Source organism: Ricinus communis, chromosome 10, assembly GCF_019578655.1.
Source record: "Ricinus communis isolate WT05 ecotype wild-type chromosome 10, ASM1957865v1, whole genome shotgun sequence".
Lineage (NCBI taxonomy): Eukaryota > Viridiplantae > Streptophyta > Magnoliopsida > Malpighiales > Euphorbiaceae > Ricinus > Ricinus communis.
Genome location: NC_063265.1, coordinates 12,106,527 through 12,122,649, shown reverse-complemented (window position 1 = coordinate 12,122,649; position 16,123 = coordinate 12,106,527). Strand labels below are relative to the sequence as shown.

At 31.1% G+C, this 16,123-nt stretch overlaps 3 protein-coding genes and 1 long non-coding RNA gene across 5 annotated transcripts; 2 read left to right on the top strand and 2 right to left on the bottom strand.

Annotated features, from left to right (window-relative positions):
* Window positions 1–38: 38 nt before the first annotated feature.
* On the bottom strand, window positions 39–2,607 carry LOC8285547. Its single transcript, XM_002512317.4, has 7 exons — window positions 2,398–2,607; window positions 1,954–2,051; window positions 1,644–1,723; window positions 1,507–1,562; window positions 1,274–1,386; window positions 653–714; window positions 39–475 (listed from the first exon to the last, which is right to left on the bottom strand). The coding sequence occupies exons 1-7, from the start codon at window positions 2,519–2,521 to the stop codon at window positions 178–180; spliced, it is 831 nt and encodes a 276-aa protein (XP_002512363.1). The 5' UTR covers window positions 2,522–2,607; the 3' UTR covers window positions 39–177.
* LOC125368620 lies at window positions 2,365–4,560 on the top strand. Of its 2 annotated transcripts, none has more exons than XR_007214265.1 (3): window positions 2,365–2,505; window positions 2,584–3,335; window positions 3,809–4,560. It is a non-coding gene; the product is annotated as an uncharacterized LOC125368620 (long non-coding RNA). The 2 variants fall into 2 exon arrangements; XR_007214264.1 differs by having other exon boundaries at window positions 3,426–4,560.
* Window positions 4,561–4,705: 145 nt separating this feature from the next.
* On the bottom strand, window positions 4,706–7,513 carry LOC8285545 (root phototropism protein 3). Its single transcript, XM_048369635.1, has 4 exons — window positions 7,059–7,513; window positions 6,885–6,954; window positions 5,304–6,425; window positions 4,706–5,220 (listed from the first exon to the last, which is right to left on the bottom strand). Exons 1-4 carry the CDS (start codon window positions 7,232–7,234, stop codon window positions 4,852–4,854), a joined length of 1,737 nt encoding a protein of 578 aa, XP_048225592.1. The 5' UTR covers window positions 7,235–7,513; the 3' UTR covers window positions 4,706–4,851.
* A 2,578-nt stretch (window positions 7,514–10,091) lies between these two features.
* Window positions 10,092–11,364, top strand: LOC8285544. Its single transcript, XM_002512314.4, has one exon. It carries the CDS (start codon window positions 10,436–10,438, stop codon window positions 11,144–11,146), a length of 711 nt encoding a protein of 236 aa, XP_002512360.2. The 5' UTR covers window positions 10,092–10,435; the 3' UTR covers window positions 11,147–11,364.
* The last annotated feature ends 4,759 nt before the right edge of the window (window positions 11,365–16,123 follow it).

The window sequence follows — 16,123 nt, the reverse complement described above, 5'->3', positions numbered from 1 at the left end:
TTCATTTCCAAGCAAGCAGACAATGAAATGTCACAGTATCAGAGTAGCTAAAGGTATTTGTCAACAATAATAATGCAAGTTTCATGGTTCTACATTGGAAGGAGAACTTCAAATCATCTATGATATAGAAATAAGGAATTACAGGTGTATAATAGTTCATTAGGTTCTACTACAGTCTCATTCAGTTTCATCAGAGTCATCATCGAAGATGTACAAGTATGGGATTACAGGTCTCTGTTCACTAGGTTCCGCATCCGCAGCCTCACCAGTCACTGTAGGAGCGTTCCAACCTAATTGCTGCATGTAAACTTCATCATAGGCTTCAATGTTGAAGCCCGAAGCAAGAAATAGTTCCAACTCATTCACGAACCAATCTGTTCTTGCTGCTAGAAAAGGCCTGGCTGCATCAGAGACTAGAGTCCTGAACTCTGATTGTTTTGTTTCAGGCATATTCATTTGATGAGTTTTTTCACTCCTAGCAAAAACAATAGCACACGTGACTTGCAAGTTGAAATCAGGTTGTCAAACTTTCTATTACAATTACTGAAAGAACTTGAAGAATAAAGAATCCAATTGAGAGAATCGTGTAGTTGACTTTCATCATTAACTAGCACATCAACCAATAAAAAGGAGATGCAAGTAAAGAATGCACCTTTTCTGGAATGAATCAACAACACCAAGAATATGATGTAGAATAATCTCAACATCTTCTTCCTGCAATGTGGAGTAACAAGAGAAGTTAGTCGTTGATAATAAACCAGAGCTTGTAGAATCTTCCAAGATTACATGTTCCAAGTTCAAAAACCAGGATGGGCTTGGATTGCTGTTATATACAAAAACATTATTGTATTTCTTTTAGTAGTCTAAGATACACAAACCAAAATCTCAATATTCTTCTATTTACAAAGTTCAGTGTAAGAGAGATGGATGAGCAGTGCCTTCAAAACACTGGCACTAAAGAAATAGAAAACCAGTCTGAACTGATTGAAAGATAAGTAGAAGAAGACATTAGTTAATGCTGCTTGTGGCTCCATATGATAAAGAATTGTTTTGTTTGAAAATGCAGCCTATACAGTCTTCTCATCATTACAAATACACATTTGATTGAGCATCTCCAATTACCAGCATTCAACTTTATAAGTGGCATATATTTGTTCTACTTTACAGATTATATTAAACACATTACATGATACAATAACATTTAAGTGGGATGTCCAAGTATGTAACAGGAAAAAAGGACAAGAACAGGAAAACCTGAAATTAGAGGACAGACCTGCAAAAGAGCTTGAATTTCTCTTCTCAACCAACGCTGCAGCCACCGATTTGGCTGAAGATATTTACGGGACTTCCAGTATCGCAATACATTAACTATCTTGCTCAAAGAACCTGATTGAAAGCAAAATTGACTGAAAACATAAGTATCCAGCATCGCTGTGTCACGATATAACATAAGAAAGCTAATATCAATTTTAAGTCCCAGAAATAAAATGAGAAGCAGTAGGAAACCTGATTTAGTATAATAGCATTGTAATCTATACTTGTGTTCTTTTGAAAAGAAAGAACTGAAAGGAAAAAAGCAAAAATACAGTAAATACAAATACCTAACAATATGAAAATATTTAAAAGGAGAAATAGAGATATACCTGTTTTGGCAAATTACATTTGTATAATGCCTTTGGAATGAACTTCCATCAAACCCATATATAATTGAATGGTTTTCTGTCTGCAAATTGATAGAACGATAGCACCATAAACAGACAATTATTTACACTGACATCATGTCTGTAAACAATGAAGCAAAAGAAATAGTTAACTAAAATTAGAGCACGATAGCAACATAAGCAGACAATTATTTACACTGACATCATGTCTGTAAACGATGAAGCAAAAGAAATAGTAAACTAAAACTAGAGCACAATATAATTTTAAAAAAGGATCTGAAACAAAACAAACCTTGCACAAAGGACATTTTACAGAAGAAGGTGAGGGAGAATGCCTTTTCCTTCCAATAACTTTAGTCCAATGCAAAATGCAATTATAACAAAATTTATCTGCAATATAGGAATTTGAATAAATGACCAAAAACCAACATATATGCACAAGCACCCATAAAATGCTGCAAAAGAGGCCTATATAAATGTATGATAAAATTGCTCAAATACCCAGATAGTATTGATGCATACATAGTACACAATTACAATAAAAAAGGTTTGAACTTGTTTTGTGTTCAACAAAATTCTTGGCAAATTCTTAAGAACCTAATCAGTGTTTTTTGAAACAAAGCGCATGACGAGAAAATTTCTCATATAAAAACCAAATAATAAGTTGGGTCAATTAATAACCTATATTTTCGAAACACAAAAAAGAAAACATTTGAGAGAGAATCAAGAAACGTACGGAAACAAGTATCAAGATAGGATTCCTGAATGAAAGGACCGAGACAGATGGGACATGGATTCGAGTCCCCTGAAGGAGAAGAAGAAGATTGATTCTCGACGGTTTTAGGTTCTTCTTGGTCCATGTTTTCTTCAATTCTTTAGAAGCAATTTTTCAGATTGCTAATTTGTGTTTTTTCATTTGCAGAAAAGTGAATATGAATGGCGCTTTTTTGTCAGTATGGAGCTGCTACTTATTGGCTAGGTAGAGTGGCGGTTCGGCTTTACTTTCAATTTAGATTTATTTTATTTTTTTACATTTTTGCTTGAACTTTGTTTTCTATATAACTCAAGTGAATTCTCTATTAAACAAAAAAAAAGAGTATGCAACTCTCATTATTATTGTTCCCTACTAGAGGTTACTAGTTTGGACTATAGGCGGATAAAGACGACAACAATGCCACAAGAGTGCGAATAGATAGAGAGATCATTGATACAAAAGAAGAAAAAAAATGCACTCTTTCACTGTTTGACTGCTTAGATGTCCTGAATCAGCTTACAAGTTAAACTATAATTGGAAATTGTATGACAAAGGATCAAGGCAAGTAAAACATGGACTGCCTATTAATCGTCATCAATCACATAGCATCGACCTTGTAACATCTGTTGCTCTTGAGCCAAGAAAGTTTGCTTCTTTCATCTCTCAAAATCTGATGTCTTGCAACCCAAATCTTGGTGCCTGTAAAACTGAGAAGTCTATATTGTTAACAATTCTATTGCCGGACCAGTTTAAGCCTATCTCTTGATCATAACTAAGGCCTCTCTTCTTGACAATGTGTCTAAAAGGTTGAAGAGAATAAGCAAAATTTTCTGCTATCATCTCCTTTGATTCATATGAAGACTTGGGTGCAGTTATAATACCAGAAGTTGCAGATTTTTGCTGTTTCTGGCCTATATCAGGTAATGGTTCAAACCAAAAGGACTCTTTCTTTGCTAAGTGTACTTTATAAGTTTCATGAGTATCAACATCATAAATTGATATTTCAATAGGCTGCCAAGTTTCCAAAGCTTTATGACTAGCTGCAGATATATTCTGCAAAATGATATCCTCAAATTCCCTTGAAGGAGAAATCTTTAAGCTGTCCCATCGCATACTGTCTGGTGTGAGCTTTACCCTGTATGGCCAAGGGCTTTTAGTATCACCTCCACTGCTGCATATTTCCTTTCCCTTGTTGCAGTTGCTGTCTTCTGAATTTTGATCATTAAGTTCGATCTTCATGTTAGAGATGAGTTTGAAGTGAAACAATTTACGGAGAGCTATGAAAGGAAAAGAAAAGAAAAACCTAATCTTTGATTTATATTCCCTTTTGCCATTTGCTTGCACAAAGTGCTTTACATCCAGTATATCTTTTTTTCTTTTTTTTTCTTTTCAGGTTGATCTTATCTATCATATTCTTTCTTGTCTTTCTGTTGTTACCATATGAGCTGATTTCCATTGCCAAATCATAAATCAAGACAGCTATAGAATTTGTTTTAGTAAGATGAAGCAGCAGATCATAATGAGTTGTTACTTGGATAGAAAACAAATCCACCGAGCTCCATGACAGAAGGTCTTGAAGAAGAAAATCTGAATCAGCATCTACTCATTATCTTTTTAGACTTATCAAGATGAAGTGCCAGGAAATTCTTAGCTAAAACTTCTTCTTATGTACATTGTAATTGGAGAAGTTAGGTTTTCTGGCATATTTAACAACATGCATTGATGTTAAATGGAAGCATGAGATTAATTTCTTTTAGGCCAATGAATAATGAGTTAATTTACTTCTAACTTCACTTTGAACTGATTATGTGATGCATTTTTGCGTTTAGTATGGGAAAAGAATTTTGGCAGAAAGTTTTCCTGATATACAGAACTTGCTTCTCTGTAATACTATTCCTTTTGTTTTCCCCAGAAAGAATTGTTCTGGTCTCTGTCAGTTTGTGTGCCCTCAACACATGTATCTTGCTTAATGTGTCCCTTTTAGACAGCTAAACATTGTGATTTTGAAGTGTTATCTTTTTGTTTGATTTCAAAAAGAACCTGATTTTTCTAGTCATCCTTCCTTTGATCATATTTTCGATATTATTCCTGCAAATTAAAATTTTTTGCAAGTATTTAGCTTTAATTAAGTAGAACTAGGAAACTGCAGCTGCAATTGAGTAATATCATCAAGGTGCCCAGCTAAATTTTAGGTCATTAAGCATCCATTCTCTTTTTCCCCTTTATTTATTTGGACAACGAATTAAAGATAAACTGTAACATTCTTTCCCTTATTGAGAAATCACACAAATGCAGAAGTTGTCTACCTTAATTGATTAGTTCTAATTAAATAAATAAGAGGCATTTTAACCATAATCTACAGTACAAATCTCCAGGAGAGCACTGCTCTCTGAAGATGCTATGATTTATTGTTTTTGAATTACCTACACCATTTTTCTAGAAAGTGCATCCCTTTACTTGTCTCTGAAGCTGCATTTTACACATTTGCAATGCATTTAGCTGCACCTTCATGTTCTCAACCTCTTGCTTCATCATCTTAATCTCCTTCCTCGATGTCAGGCATCCCTGATCTAATCCCTTGCTCACTCTGATGATAGTTTGAGTCCTTGTTCTCCGGTAATTGGATCCATTGCCTGTCATTGACTTCGTCACATTTACTTGTTCAAGAAGGATAATTCGCATTGAAAAATACAAGGGTAATCTTTCATTCTTCATCGCATGATGGCGAGCTTCTTTCGAGAGTTTATGATAGTCCATGGCTCTGCATATGCTTGTTCTTTCTTCCTCTGTTAGAGTGGGATGTGCCTGTATTGGTCAAGAGCTCACTGTTACATATTTTAGTATCAGCTTAAAGATTATAGTACTAAGAGAATGAACTTTTTAGATACCTTGAAATACATGTCTATGGCCCTATACAGCTTGTCATTACAATATCTTGCATCTTTTGGTAATGTTTCTGCTATCAATTGGAACTGTTCAACTGAAAGCTTCTCATCTCTAGCAATCATTGTAAGATACTCATCCACCAACCTTCCAACAACATACAGTCTTGGTGCTGGATTCTTCAACGTAGAGGAAAGATATGCTTCCACTACCCTTGCAACAAGTTTCACATCATAAAGACTATTGTTTGTGTCATAATTCTTGACCAAAAGATCTGAAGCAGAACATTCCTCCAACATGAGAGCTATTCTTTGTTCCAGCTTATTTGATAGTTCAGAATTAATTCTCATCATAACTCCCAACTTAAGAAGGTGAAGCAAAAAATTGCAAGAAACTGAATTCTTCTCCGGAGGAAGTACCTTAATCAAACTTTCTGCAGTAACTCTCAGTAATTGGTGTGTTAGATGTTTTGGCAGATTGTGCTGCCCAAAAGGAATTTGAGAAAGCCATTTTTCCGTCCAGTGAGCTATGCATGAACCAACAAGTTCTGATCTTATCCCTTTTCTTTTAATACATTCAATGACTTCAAGAAATTGATCTATTCGAAGAAATGAAACATCGTCGAACCACCAATTCTCAGAAATGCATCCATGTTGTAAATTTTCTGCATTATTTTCTTGAGAATTAAAGTTCAACGCATCATCAGTAGACGTGAGATCTTTTTGGTCTATGCTGGCCTTCCAAGCAATGGCTTCAGAGCATCGTTTCAGGATATGTAATTTCTTCGCCCATGAAGAAATGGCCTCACAGCTTTTGAAAATCTGAAATATATCTTTCCATGATGAAAGCAGTATAAAACTCAGGAAAGTCTCCGTCTTGGAAATGAGATTTCCTTGTTCAAGATCATCACTCATTTCCAGGAAATGTGCAGCACAATATGCAGGAGCGATATTGGCTGCTGTCAGATCAACATTCCATCCATAGCAGAATTTCACCACTATCTCAAAGATTTCAGCTCCACCCGGAAAATTGTCTATTTGAATCTTAGGGACATTATTTTTCTCCCCATAGCTTCTTCTCTGGAATACTAATCTATTTAAGAATCCACTTCTTGATACCATTGGAAGCTGAGCACCCAAAAATGATCTCAAGTCAGAATGTGATCGTGGATTTATACTCAACACAAAAAATGAAATAAGAGAAGAGAAAAAATGAACGCAAACGTAATTCAGGACCAGGATTTAAAAATATACTACAGACAAAAGCGATAAACTTTTGTATATTCATGCATCCCTTCCATGGGGAAAGGAAAGACAGGGAAATTATCTGAAATGTTATATGATTCTAACCTGTTTTTATGTCAATCTTGAGCTAGTGCAACTGTTACAAACTCTTAACACTAGTGCAATTCTCTTCGTTAATCTTATGGACTCTAACAGAAATTTGTTGCAAAGGTCTAAAACTCAAAATAAAACTTGTGGAAGCTCAAGAAAGCCTTATTGGTACTGGTGATGCAGCTGACACTGATAGTGCTAATGCAATTTCCTTACATATTATACAGCATAAGAGAAACATATTCAGATCACCTTATGTAACTGAAAGACTGAATCACCAATTTGTATGGTCAAATCACTTGCAACTTTTGCATGAACAATCCTGCAGAAGTGAAATCAATCGTGATTCCAGAAAGAAACATTTTGCAAGGAACATACGGTCCATAATATACAGGATGCATGCTTAAAGAAAGAGGGACACTCTACCAATTCTGGTTTCTTCTTTCAAAAGCTTCAGCAACCAGACTCACTTTGGCTGGAAAAAGGATGCACTTATTTTGCTTTGCACCAGTTACTGAACTACCAGTAGCGTTCTCTCCGTCAACACATCTCCTACCCATGGTGGCCTTATCTTGTCTAGAAGAAAGAAACTTGCTCTTCATTTTTCTTTATACAGCTTCTGATCAAGTAACAAGCAGAACCCACAAAGCCTAACTACAAAAAGAGAGTTGGTCTTGAATTCATAGACTCAAGTTCGAGCATCAAAGGGAATACTTGGTGGAAAATAGTTATGTAGTTAAGAGGGTTCGTTGCCTTTAGTTATCCATCTATGTCATCGTAAGCATGTGTGCTGGCAGTGGACAGAATGAGTTGTGCTACATTCTCATCCACTAACGTTTGAGACTTTGAGGCAGAATTCCTCTATCAATCTTGCCAGCTAAAACAACATCCATAAATGTTCTCCCATCTATTTGCATCAAATACAATTATTGAACCATTTCATCCGAGTGGCCTACCAACTAAGGAAAAAGAGCGGCTAAGCTCAACTTCAATTGCTTTTGTCTACTTTCTAGCTGATGTGGCAATGTTTGTTGCTAGGGCAGGGCCACGTTGTCTTATATCAAATTTCGGTTTATCACTTATAGAAGAGTGAGTATAGACAATGCTTGTAACATGGAACCCGGTCTATAAATCTATATGAACCAGAGTTTTTACACACGTGTGGGGAGGGAGTCACACTTCACTTCCTTTTAAACTGAAAAATGCGGGAACAGATCCTTGACTAGTTATTAGACAGTAGGATATCCAACCAATTGGTTTTTATTTTGGTTTGTGTTTTAGTGTGAAGCTGTAGGTATGTGCATGTCCTTTTAATTTTTTTAAATTATAATAAAATAAATTTATAAAAATTTATATTATATTAAAAATTAGCTATTAAATAAATTTTTTATATATAAAAAAGTGAGTCGTTTATTTGCATGTTATACGACTATTGTAATTATTTTACTATCAATATTTCAAAAAAAATTATTTTGACATGTGTATTATTTTTATTTTGATAATGAAATTTTTATTTTTTAAAACTATAATAAATTGAGTTTAAAATTAATATTATATCAAAAATAATATTTTAAAATATTTTTTATGTATTTATGAAAGCTAGTCTTTTACCCGACTATTGGACAACCGTCATAATTATTTTGATTATAAATAATAATATAAATTAAATCTATATATAAAATTAAATAGATCTTTTAATTTTTTATAATTAACTAAAATATTTAAAAATAATAATAAATTAAATATTTTTAACGTTTTTGTTAGTTTTTTTATACTTTGAGATTTTATTAATACAAAAATATAAAAATTATAAATAAATTAATAAAAAAACTATAAAATTATATACAAACTTGAATTCTACATGTAAATAATAAGTATACATGTCAAAATTAAAAATCGTATGTGTTGGAATATGATAACAAATGTCAAAAAGTTTTTATTAAACTAGATGTATATTAATGTTTTATTTATTTATTTGCATGTACTAAAATATTTATTTTCTATATGTATAATATCTATTAGATGTAATATTTTATAATAATATTAACTTAATATTTATTACGGTTAATGTTCATGTTCATTTAGTTTAATATATTATTCATCAGTATTAATATTATTGTTCATTATCTAGTACTGCAATATTCATTATCTGTATATATAATATTTTATCAATATTCTTAAATAAAAAATTAATTATTTATGAAATTTTTTATTATTTTTGTGATGCATATTGAAAAAAATCTACAATTGATATAAATATTTATCATTTATAGGCATACTATTCATTAATCTGTCAATGGATATTCGTTATTGATGAAAATCATACCCACTAATCCATTCAGATGAATATATATATATAACATAGACATAACATAAATTGTCCTTACATAGTTGGTAAACAAAAAAAATCAAGCTAAAATTATACTACAAATATTTATATTGTGGTACATTTTATTTCTAAAATGTGTGGTGCATTTTACTTCTAAATAATATGATGCAGGGACTTTTGTCCCCGCTTCTTTATTGTTTTTTTAATTTTTTAAATTAATAATAAAATAAATTTATAAAAATTAGTATTATATTAAAAATTATATATAAACTTGAATTTTATGTGTCAATAATAAGGACATGTATCAAAATTAAAAATCATATGTGTCAGAACATAGTTAACATATGTCAAAAAGTTTTTATTAGACCAAATATATAATAATATTTTTTATTCATTTACATGTATTAAAATGTTCATTTTCTATATGTATAATGTCCATTAGATGTAATATTTATAATAATTATTTTTTATATTAAATATTCATTATCTGTGAACTTAATATTCATTATGGTTAATCTTCATATTCATTTCCTTTGATATATTATTTATCAATGTTAATATTAATATTTATTATCTAGTACTACAATGTATTTATAATGTTCATCAATATTCTCAAATAAAAATATTTATATTTATAAAAGCTTTTATTGTTTTTGTGATGCATGTTGAAATTTTTTTATGATTGATATAAACATTAATCATTTATAGGCATAATATTCATTAGTTTGTCAATAAATATTAATATTAATAAAAATTATACCACTAATTTATTCAAATGAACATAATATAGACATAACATAAGTCCTTACACAGTTGATAAATAAAAAAATCAAGCTAAAATTATATTACAAATATTTATATTATAGTATATATATATTTTTAATAAAATTAAGTTAATAAACAATAAACATTTTATGTTTAAATAATGAACATTCAACACATGTTTAATAGACATAAGTTAATGAACATTTAATATAAAATTAATGAATATAAATTATTTTTAAAAATAAATTACTTCAGCGTCGTAGCGCGTTAGTATTTGACGCACATGTAACAAGCTGAAATAATTGTTTTTATAAATAAAACGATATCGAATGTACCTGCATCAACAGAACTATATGAACTGAAAACAATACGAACCGAAAACTATATAGACCGGAATCCATCTCGTGATTTGCGCAGTATAGAAACTATTATGAAAATTCTCACTTGACACTTTCATAAAGAATAGCTGGGCCGAAATAGATCAATACATACAAAAGGGATCTAGTGTGGAAACTATTATGGACATTCTCATCGACGCATTTTCGCAAACAGTAGGTGGGCCGAAATTGATCAATACTATTAGACCTTTCAAAAACCAAAACTAGTTTTCTTTCAAAATATAACTCAATTTCTAACGGTAACTACTTCTTCTCCTTTGCATCTCTTTTTTGCACAAAATTCTTCTTTGCAGCTCACATAACACAGTGAAATGCCAACGACATTTCACTTCAAATCCCAACCTTTTATTTCAAAAGGTCTTCTTGGTTTAAACCCTATTGAGAAAATTATCATCACTTACCCTCAATGTATTAGTTTCTCTTTCTCGTCAAAATCTCCTCTCTTTTACTCTTGGCCTTTGGTTTCACTTTCACATAAAACCCATATCCCAAAACCAGTTCTCTGTGCCAGAAAGAAAAGAAGGGGATCTGGGTTTCAAAAATTAAAGAAAATTTTACCCAAATTAGCATCCATAGCAGCATCAAACCTCAAGATCTTACCAGAGCCATTTAATCTAGTTATAGCAGAATTTAGCGGTGGCGGCGGCGGCGGCGATGGAGGAGGAGGCTCATGGTTTTGGAGAGGGTTTGATGGGTGGAGAAGAAAAAGAAAGAACATAAATTTTTGGTTTTTAGGGTTTCTGATAGTTTGTGGATTGGGAAAGGTTTTGTTAGGGAAAGATTTAAAGAAAGATGCTTTTTACGGTGTTTTGGCATTGGGTTCAAGTTTAACAATTTTGATTAAAGGGTTTAGAAAAGCAGTAAAATATTTGGTTTTGGAGCTTTGCTTTGTTGGTGCTTTAATGGGTTTGAGGTTGAAGAGACAGGATATGCAACAATGGGTTCAAAAGGTTAGGGATTGCACTCCAGCTTTTCAGCTTGCGAGGGGAAAGAGAAGAAGAAAGGGCACAAGATTTCTGTAAACCAAAATGGAAAGGAAAAAAAAAGCTGCAAACAGAAATTTTGTTTTTATGATTTCTATTTGACATTAGAATTGTGCTTTTATCAATTCCATAGATGAAGAAGGGAAGGCTAAGATTAGATTAGCCAACTAAAGTATTGAGGCAATTGTTCACAGTGTTATCACTGAATTTCTGTTGAGTTTGATATCAGAAAGTAGTAAACATGTTATGTTTGTCAATGCTCTCTAACCATGATTGTTTTTAAGAACAGAATTTGCAGGACCCAATTGAGAGCTTCACTTTTCAACAGAAGAAAAAAGAAGATAAATGAAATTTTTTATTAAGATTTAGGAACTAAATTATTTTATTTTAAATTTTCAACTTCTTCCTATGCTATGAATTATATATAAACAAATGAAAAGCTCAAATTTCTTTCCGAAATCATGTTGAATATTTTCTTAAAATACCCCAAGATATAGCAGAACTTTAATTTCAGCCCTCACCAATTTTTCTTTTTTGCAATGTGAACCCTAAACTTTGCTACCCATTGCAATCTAATACTTCCCTGCATAAAACACTAGTTAGTAAGCAGAATCTTCATAATTTTTTCTTGATTCAATAACTCAAAATTAAACAGAACGTCCTTAAATCAAATAGAAATATAGAATGGAAACTATAATTCAAAAATACAATCTTTGTCGACTTAACAAAAATGCAATATATTCTCTAATATTTTCATATATGAACTCTCTTTTGTCTGTTGGAAATGACAAGGGAAAAGAAAAGACAAGAAAAATGTTTTCTTTAATTTAATATTATTTGTTATCAAACACTAATCTATATTAATTCTCAATTGGCAATTCTTAATGTAATTTATCAAAATAAAAGTATACAAAAACACTAGTTGGGTGGATATAAACTTCCGAATCAATTGGAAATGCTTTGGAATTAAAAAAAAATATGAGATTAAATTAGGATATGGTTCGAGGGATCTGGGTCTCCAAACTTGCAGCGGTGGCGAGGGAGAGGGAGGTGGAAATGGGTTTTGGAGAAGATTTGGAGGAGGATATTTTGATGGGTGGAGTGAAACTGGGAAGTTGTATTTAGCGAGTTTCGTACTTTATATGATTAGAGTTGGTGTGGGGTTTCCTCTATATTGTTCTGATAGAAGAAGGAGATAAGAGAGTTAAAGATTCAATTTTCAGATCTTGTTTTACCGGTGCTTTTATGGCTTGGATGGGTTTGCAAGTGTTGGACGTGGGAAACTTTATCGCCAGACCCTTGTTAGGGTATCTGAAGGAAATGAAATGGCTCCAGTGAGGAGAAAGAAACTAATCCTTTTCTTTCATTGGAATTTTTGTTGAATGATGACGCATTGTTAATAGTTTGGGCAGTGATTGTGAGTTTGATATATAGAACTCAACTGCATATGCTAAAAGCCATCATGTTTGTGGAGGTGCCTCAAGGGAAGACGATTGATTTAAGATTAAACAAATTGTGGGTCTCCTTTCTAGCGCTATATGCATTATGGGTAATGAGAAATTGTTATTCCTTTTGGTGTTTAGAATGGTGATTTTGATAGTGATTGGTCGGAAGTCTACTTGGAGCGGGTGTGTGCGTGTATCTAGCCCCCATGGATGGCTCATGTTTCACTGGGAGAGTTGATTCTGCTATGCTTTAGCCATGGAGCCTTGCTTCCTTCTCTCCCTTCTAATCCCTCACCAGTAACCACTGGTTCATGCCATTATTCTATTTGACACTAAAAAAACAGAACAAATTCTCAAATGAAAATGAAAATGGAAGACAATTTCACATTTCAATGTAAGCTGCTGAACGTTGCTATATTTGATAAACCAACATCCTCAGCATTGGCGGTATTTGCAGACATTCTCGATTCTGTTTCTGCATTTGATGATGTTTCTTTCTTTCATGTTCCTAGGGCTAATAATGTTTTTTTTTCTTTTTTAATCTCACCAATTTGCAGATACCGTATTTCTTTTTTAATTTATAAAATCTCGATTTAAAAATTAGTAATAAATCAACATACAACTATATTCTCTATTTCGCCTCCTATTACATTAAAAATAATTTAATTGTTCCTATTAATATATTATAAATGTTTAATTTTTATTTTAATTTATTTTTGTTAAAAGAAAATATGAATGTATTACTGGATGTTCATTTTACTAACAATGAGAATATTTAGAAAATTGTATATACACTAAAAAGTTAATCAATGGCATTTTAATAAGAAAATGGTTAAAAATAGTGGTATTAATTGAAAAAAAAAAACTGAAATTCTTAATCATTATATAAATTGAAAATAATCTATCAAAATTGGATAGAGACAATATGTTTTAGTTAAAAATGGGACTTAATTGATAATTTTGGTATACTTTATATACTTAAAACTTTAATTGACACAATTCAAGCTGGTTCAATTCTAAATGAAAACTGAACCGGCGTGATTTTAATTCCAAGCTCAACCATGAGAAAATTTAATTGGTCAAAGATCTCTCTCTATATATATAGTGGAAAATTTTATGCTTATTTTTAAAACAAAATAACCATACTTTATTTTGATCCGCCAATAAGATAAAATCAATTTATAAGTTTTATTTTAAAAAAATTGATAACCTGTAATTATAGGTTACCAATTAAATAAGATTTGTTAAACTAATATAAAGTAGTTTTACAAATTTATTCACTCTTAAAATATATAAAAAAGTTAGCCTAATTTGTAAAAAAAATGAAGATGATTGTCATTTTTGGTAGTTTAGCAATAAATCTTACAATTACAAAAAAGTTTAGCATTTTTTTTTATAAATTTATCAATTTTTTCATAAATCATTAAATCTCGTAAAAGTTATAGTTTTTTCATAATATAAATTCATTTTTTCGCAACTAGTTTCACTTATAAAAATTATTATAATTTACAAAAAGATATAAAAATGATTGTCAATTTTTATAATTTAGCAATATATTTCGCAATTATAAAAAATTTAATATTTTTTATAAATTTATCAATCTTTTCATAAATCACTAAATTTGATAAAAGTAATCAATTTTTTATAACATTAATCATTTTCTCACTACTAGTAATACTTATGAAAAATTAGTATATGCAAAAAAATATAAAAAAGATTAATTTATAATTCAATATTATATTTTGTGATTATGAAAATATTTAATATTTTGCATAAATTTATCATTTTTTCGTAAATTATTAGATTTCATAAAAGTAATTATTTTTTCGTAATATCATTTTTGGCAACCATTAACACTTACAAAAAATTACTTTAATTTGAAAAAAATAAAGATGATTGTCATTTTCTGTGATTTAGCAATATATTTCGCGATTAAAAAAAAATTAATATTTTTTATAAATTTATCAACTTTTTCATAAATTATTAAATTTTATATTTTTTTATAATTAGTAACACCTATATAGAAAATAAGTATAATTTGTAAAGAAACGAAGAGGATTGTCATTTTCATAAAATATTAATTATTTTTGTAATTATAAAATTGTAAAAAATTTAACAAGCTGCAAGTTATCTTTTATTTATAGAATTTAAAAAATAAAATTTAAACTAATTAAAAATTAATAATTTTTAATACAAACTAAAATTATTTTATTTTAAATAAAGTAACCCCATATTTCTTCTCTTTCTTCTTCTTCTCCTTATTATTATTATTATTATTATTATTATGTTAAGACGGTAGACATTTGTTTTTGTTGTCGATTATATAGGAGGAAGAAAAATGAAAGACGAACATTTTTAGAGTAGAATTTCGTCCAAATAAGAACTCTAAAAGTTAGTAATATCTCCCGCCCAATTCACCACAGCCCTTTCAAATTATAACTACGTTTTATCATATTTCTTCTTCTTCTTCTTCATTATGATCTCACATGATCCATTACAATGGCAATGACCTTTGGTTTCAAACCCAAAACAACGAATTTCTCAGGAGCAATAGCAACTACCTAGACCGACCTGCTAGACACTCTCTTTTGCGCCAAATTGGGAAAAGTATGACCACTTACCCACAGTGCACCGAATTCTCAACAAAAGATCCTTCCTTTAACTCTTGGCCTTTTCTTTCACATCAAACCAATACCCAAAAACCAATTCTTTATGACATGGACACAAGAAAAGGATCTGGGTCTCCAAAATTAAATAAATGTAGCGGCGGCGATGCTGGCGACGAAGGTGGCGGTACTGGGATTTGGAAGGGATTTATAGGAGGATGCTTTGATAGGTTGAGTGAAGAAAAGAAAAAACAAGCAAGGGACTTTTTGTGGAGTTATGGATTATATGGAATGAATTGGTTATTGTCCGGAAAAATAAGGAAGAGTGATGTATTCCCATTGTCACTGGTTTTAGTTCCAATTATTTTGATTGGAGAAGGAGATAAGGGAGGCGTTAAGGACTTAGTTTTGAAGCTTTGTATGGATTGTGGTTGGATGGGTTGGACGCTGTGGAGGATAGGCAATGGCCTTAAAAGAAATGGCTGATTGAAGAGTTTCTTCTAATAAAATACTGCAAAAGAAATAAAGCTTTTTAATTTTGTTGTTATTGTTTTATTAGTTTATATGATCTTTTTATTTCCCATTTAGAATTTTCTGCCAAGATTTGTCAATTCAAGACGAGCTAAGTTGCACTTTGTTTACAGTTTGATCATCGATTTTCTATTGAGTTTTACATAACTGAGTAGCAAAATGTTTGGGTAAATGCTATTGCTTCTGTCAAGCCATTTTTCTTAGCCTATTTGAGAATGGCAACCTAGCTAGCTTATTGCTAGTTACTATTTTGAAAGAGAAAATCTACAAAACGCTTACAGTAAGAACAAGATGCAAGAGGAAGTAATATACAAGATGACCTAACTTTAAGAGTTTGCATTTTCCACGTTTTAGTTATGGCAGTAGTGCATGTTTTCACAGATATTAGGTAGACTGAGTCTGCTTTGTCTGTTTGACCCTCAAAACAGAATAAG

What these genes read in the sequence shown, in the direction of transcription:
- LOC8285547 (XM_002512317.4), bottom strand. Translation starts at nt 2,521, where the DNA reads ATGGACCAAGAAGAACCTAAAACCGTCGAGAATCAATCTTCTTCTTCT. An exon ending in AAATTCAAGCTCTTTTGCAG is followed by an intron (nt 715 to 1,273) that starts GTCTGTCCTCTA and finishes TCCACATTGCAG; the next exon opens with GAAGAAGATGTTGAGATTAT. An exon ending in GTTGATTCATTCCAGAAAAG is followed by an intron (nt 476 to 652) that starts GTGCATTCTTTA and finishes TGTTTTTGCTAG; the next exon opens with GAGTGAAAAAACTCATCAAA.
- LOC8285545 (XM_048369635.1), bottom strand. Translation starts at nt 7,234, where the DNA reads ATGAAGAGCAAGTTTCTTTCTTCTAGACAAGATAAGGCCACCATGGGT. An exon ending in GAAAGAAGAAACCAGAATTG is followed by an intron (nt 6,955 to 7,058) that starts GTAGAGTGTCCC and finishes TCACTTCTGCAG; the next exon opens with GATTGTTCATGCAAAAGTTG. An exon ending in CCATAGACATGTATTTCAAG is followed by an intron (nt 5,221 to 5,303) that starts GTATCTAAAAAG and finishes TGACCAATACAG; the next exon opens with GCACATCCCACTCTAACAGA.
- LOC8285544 (XM_002512314.4), top strand. Translation starts at nt 10,436, where the DNA reads ATGCCAACGACATTTCACTTCAAATCCCAACCTTTTATTTCAAAAGGT.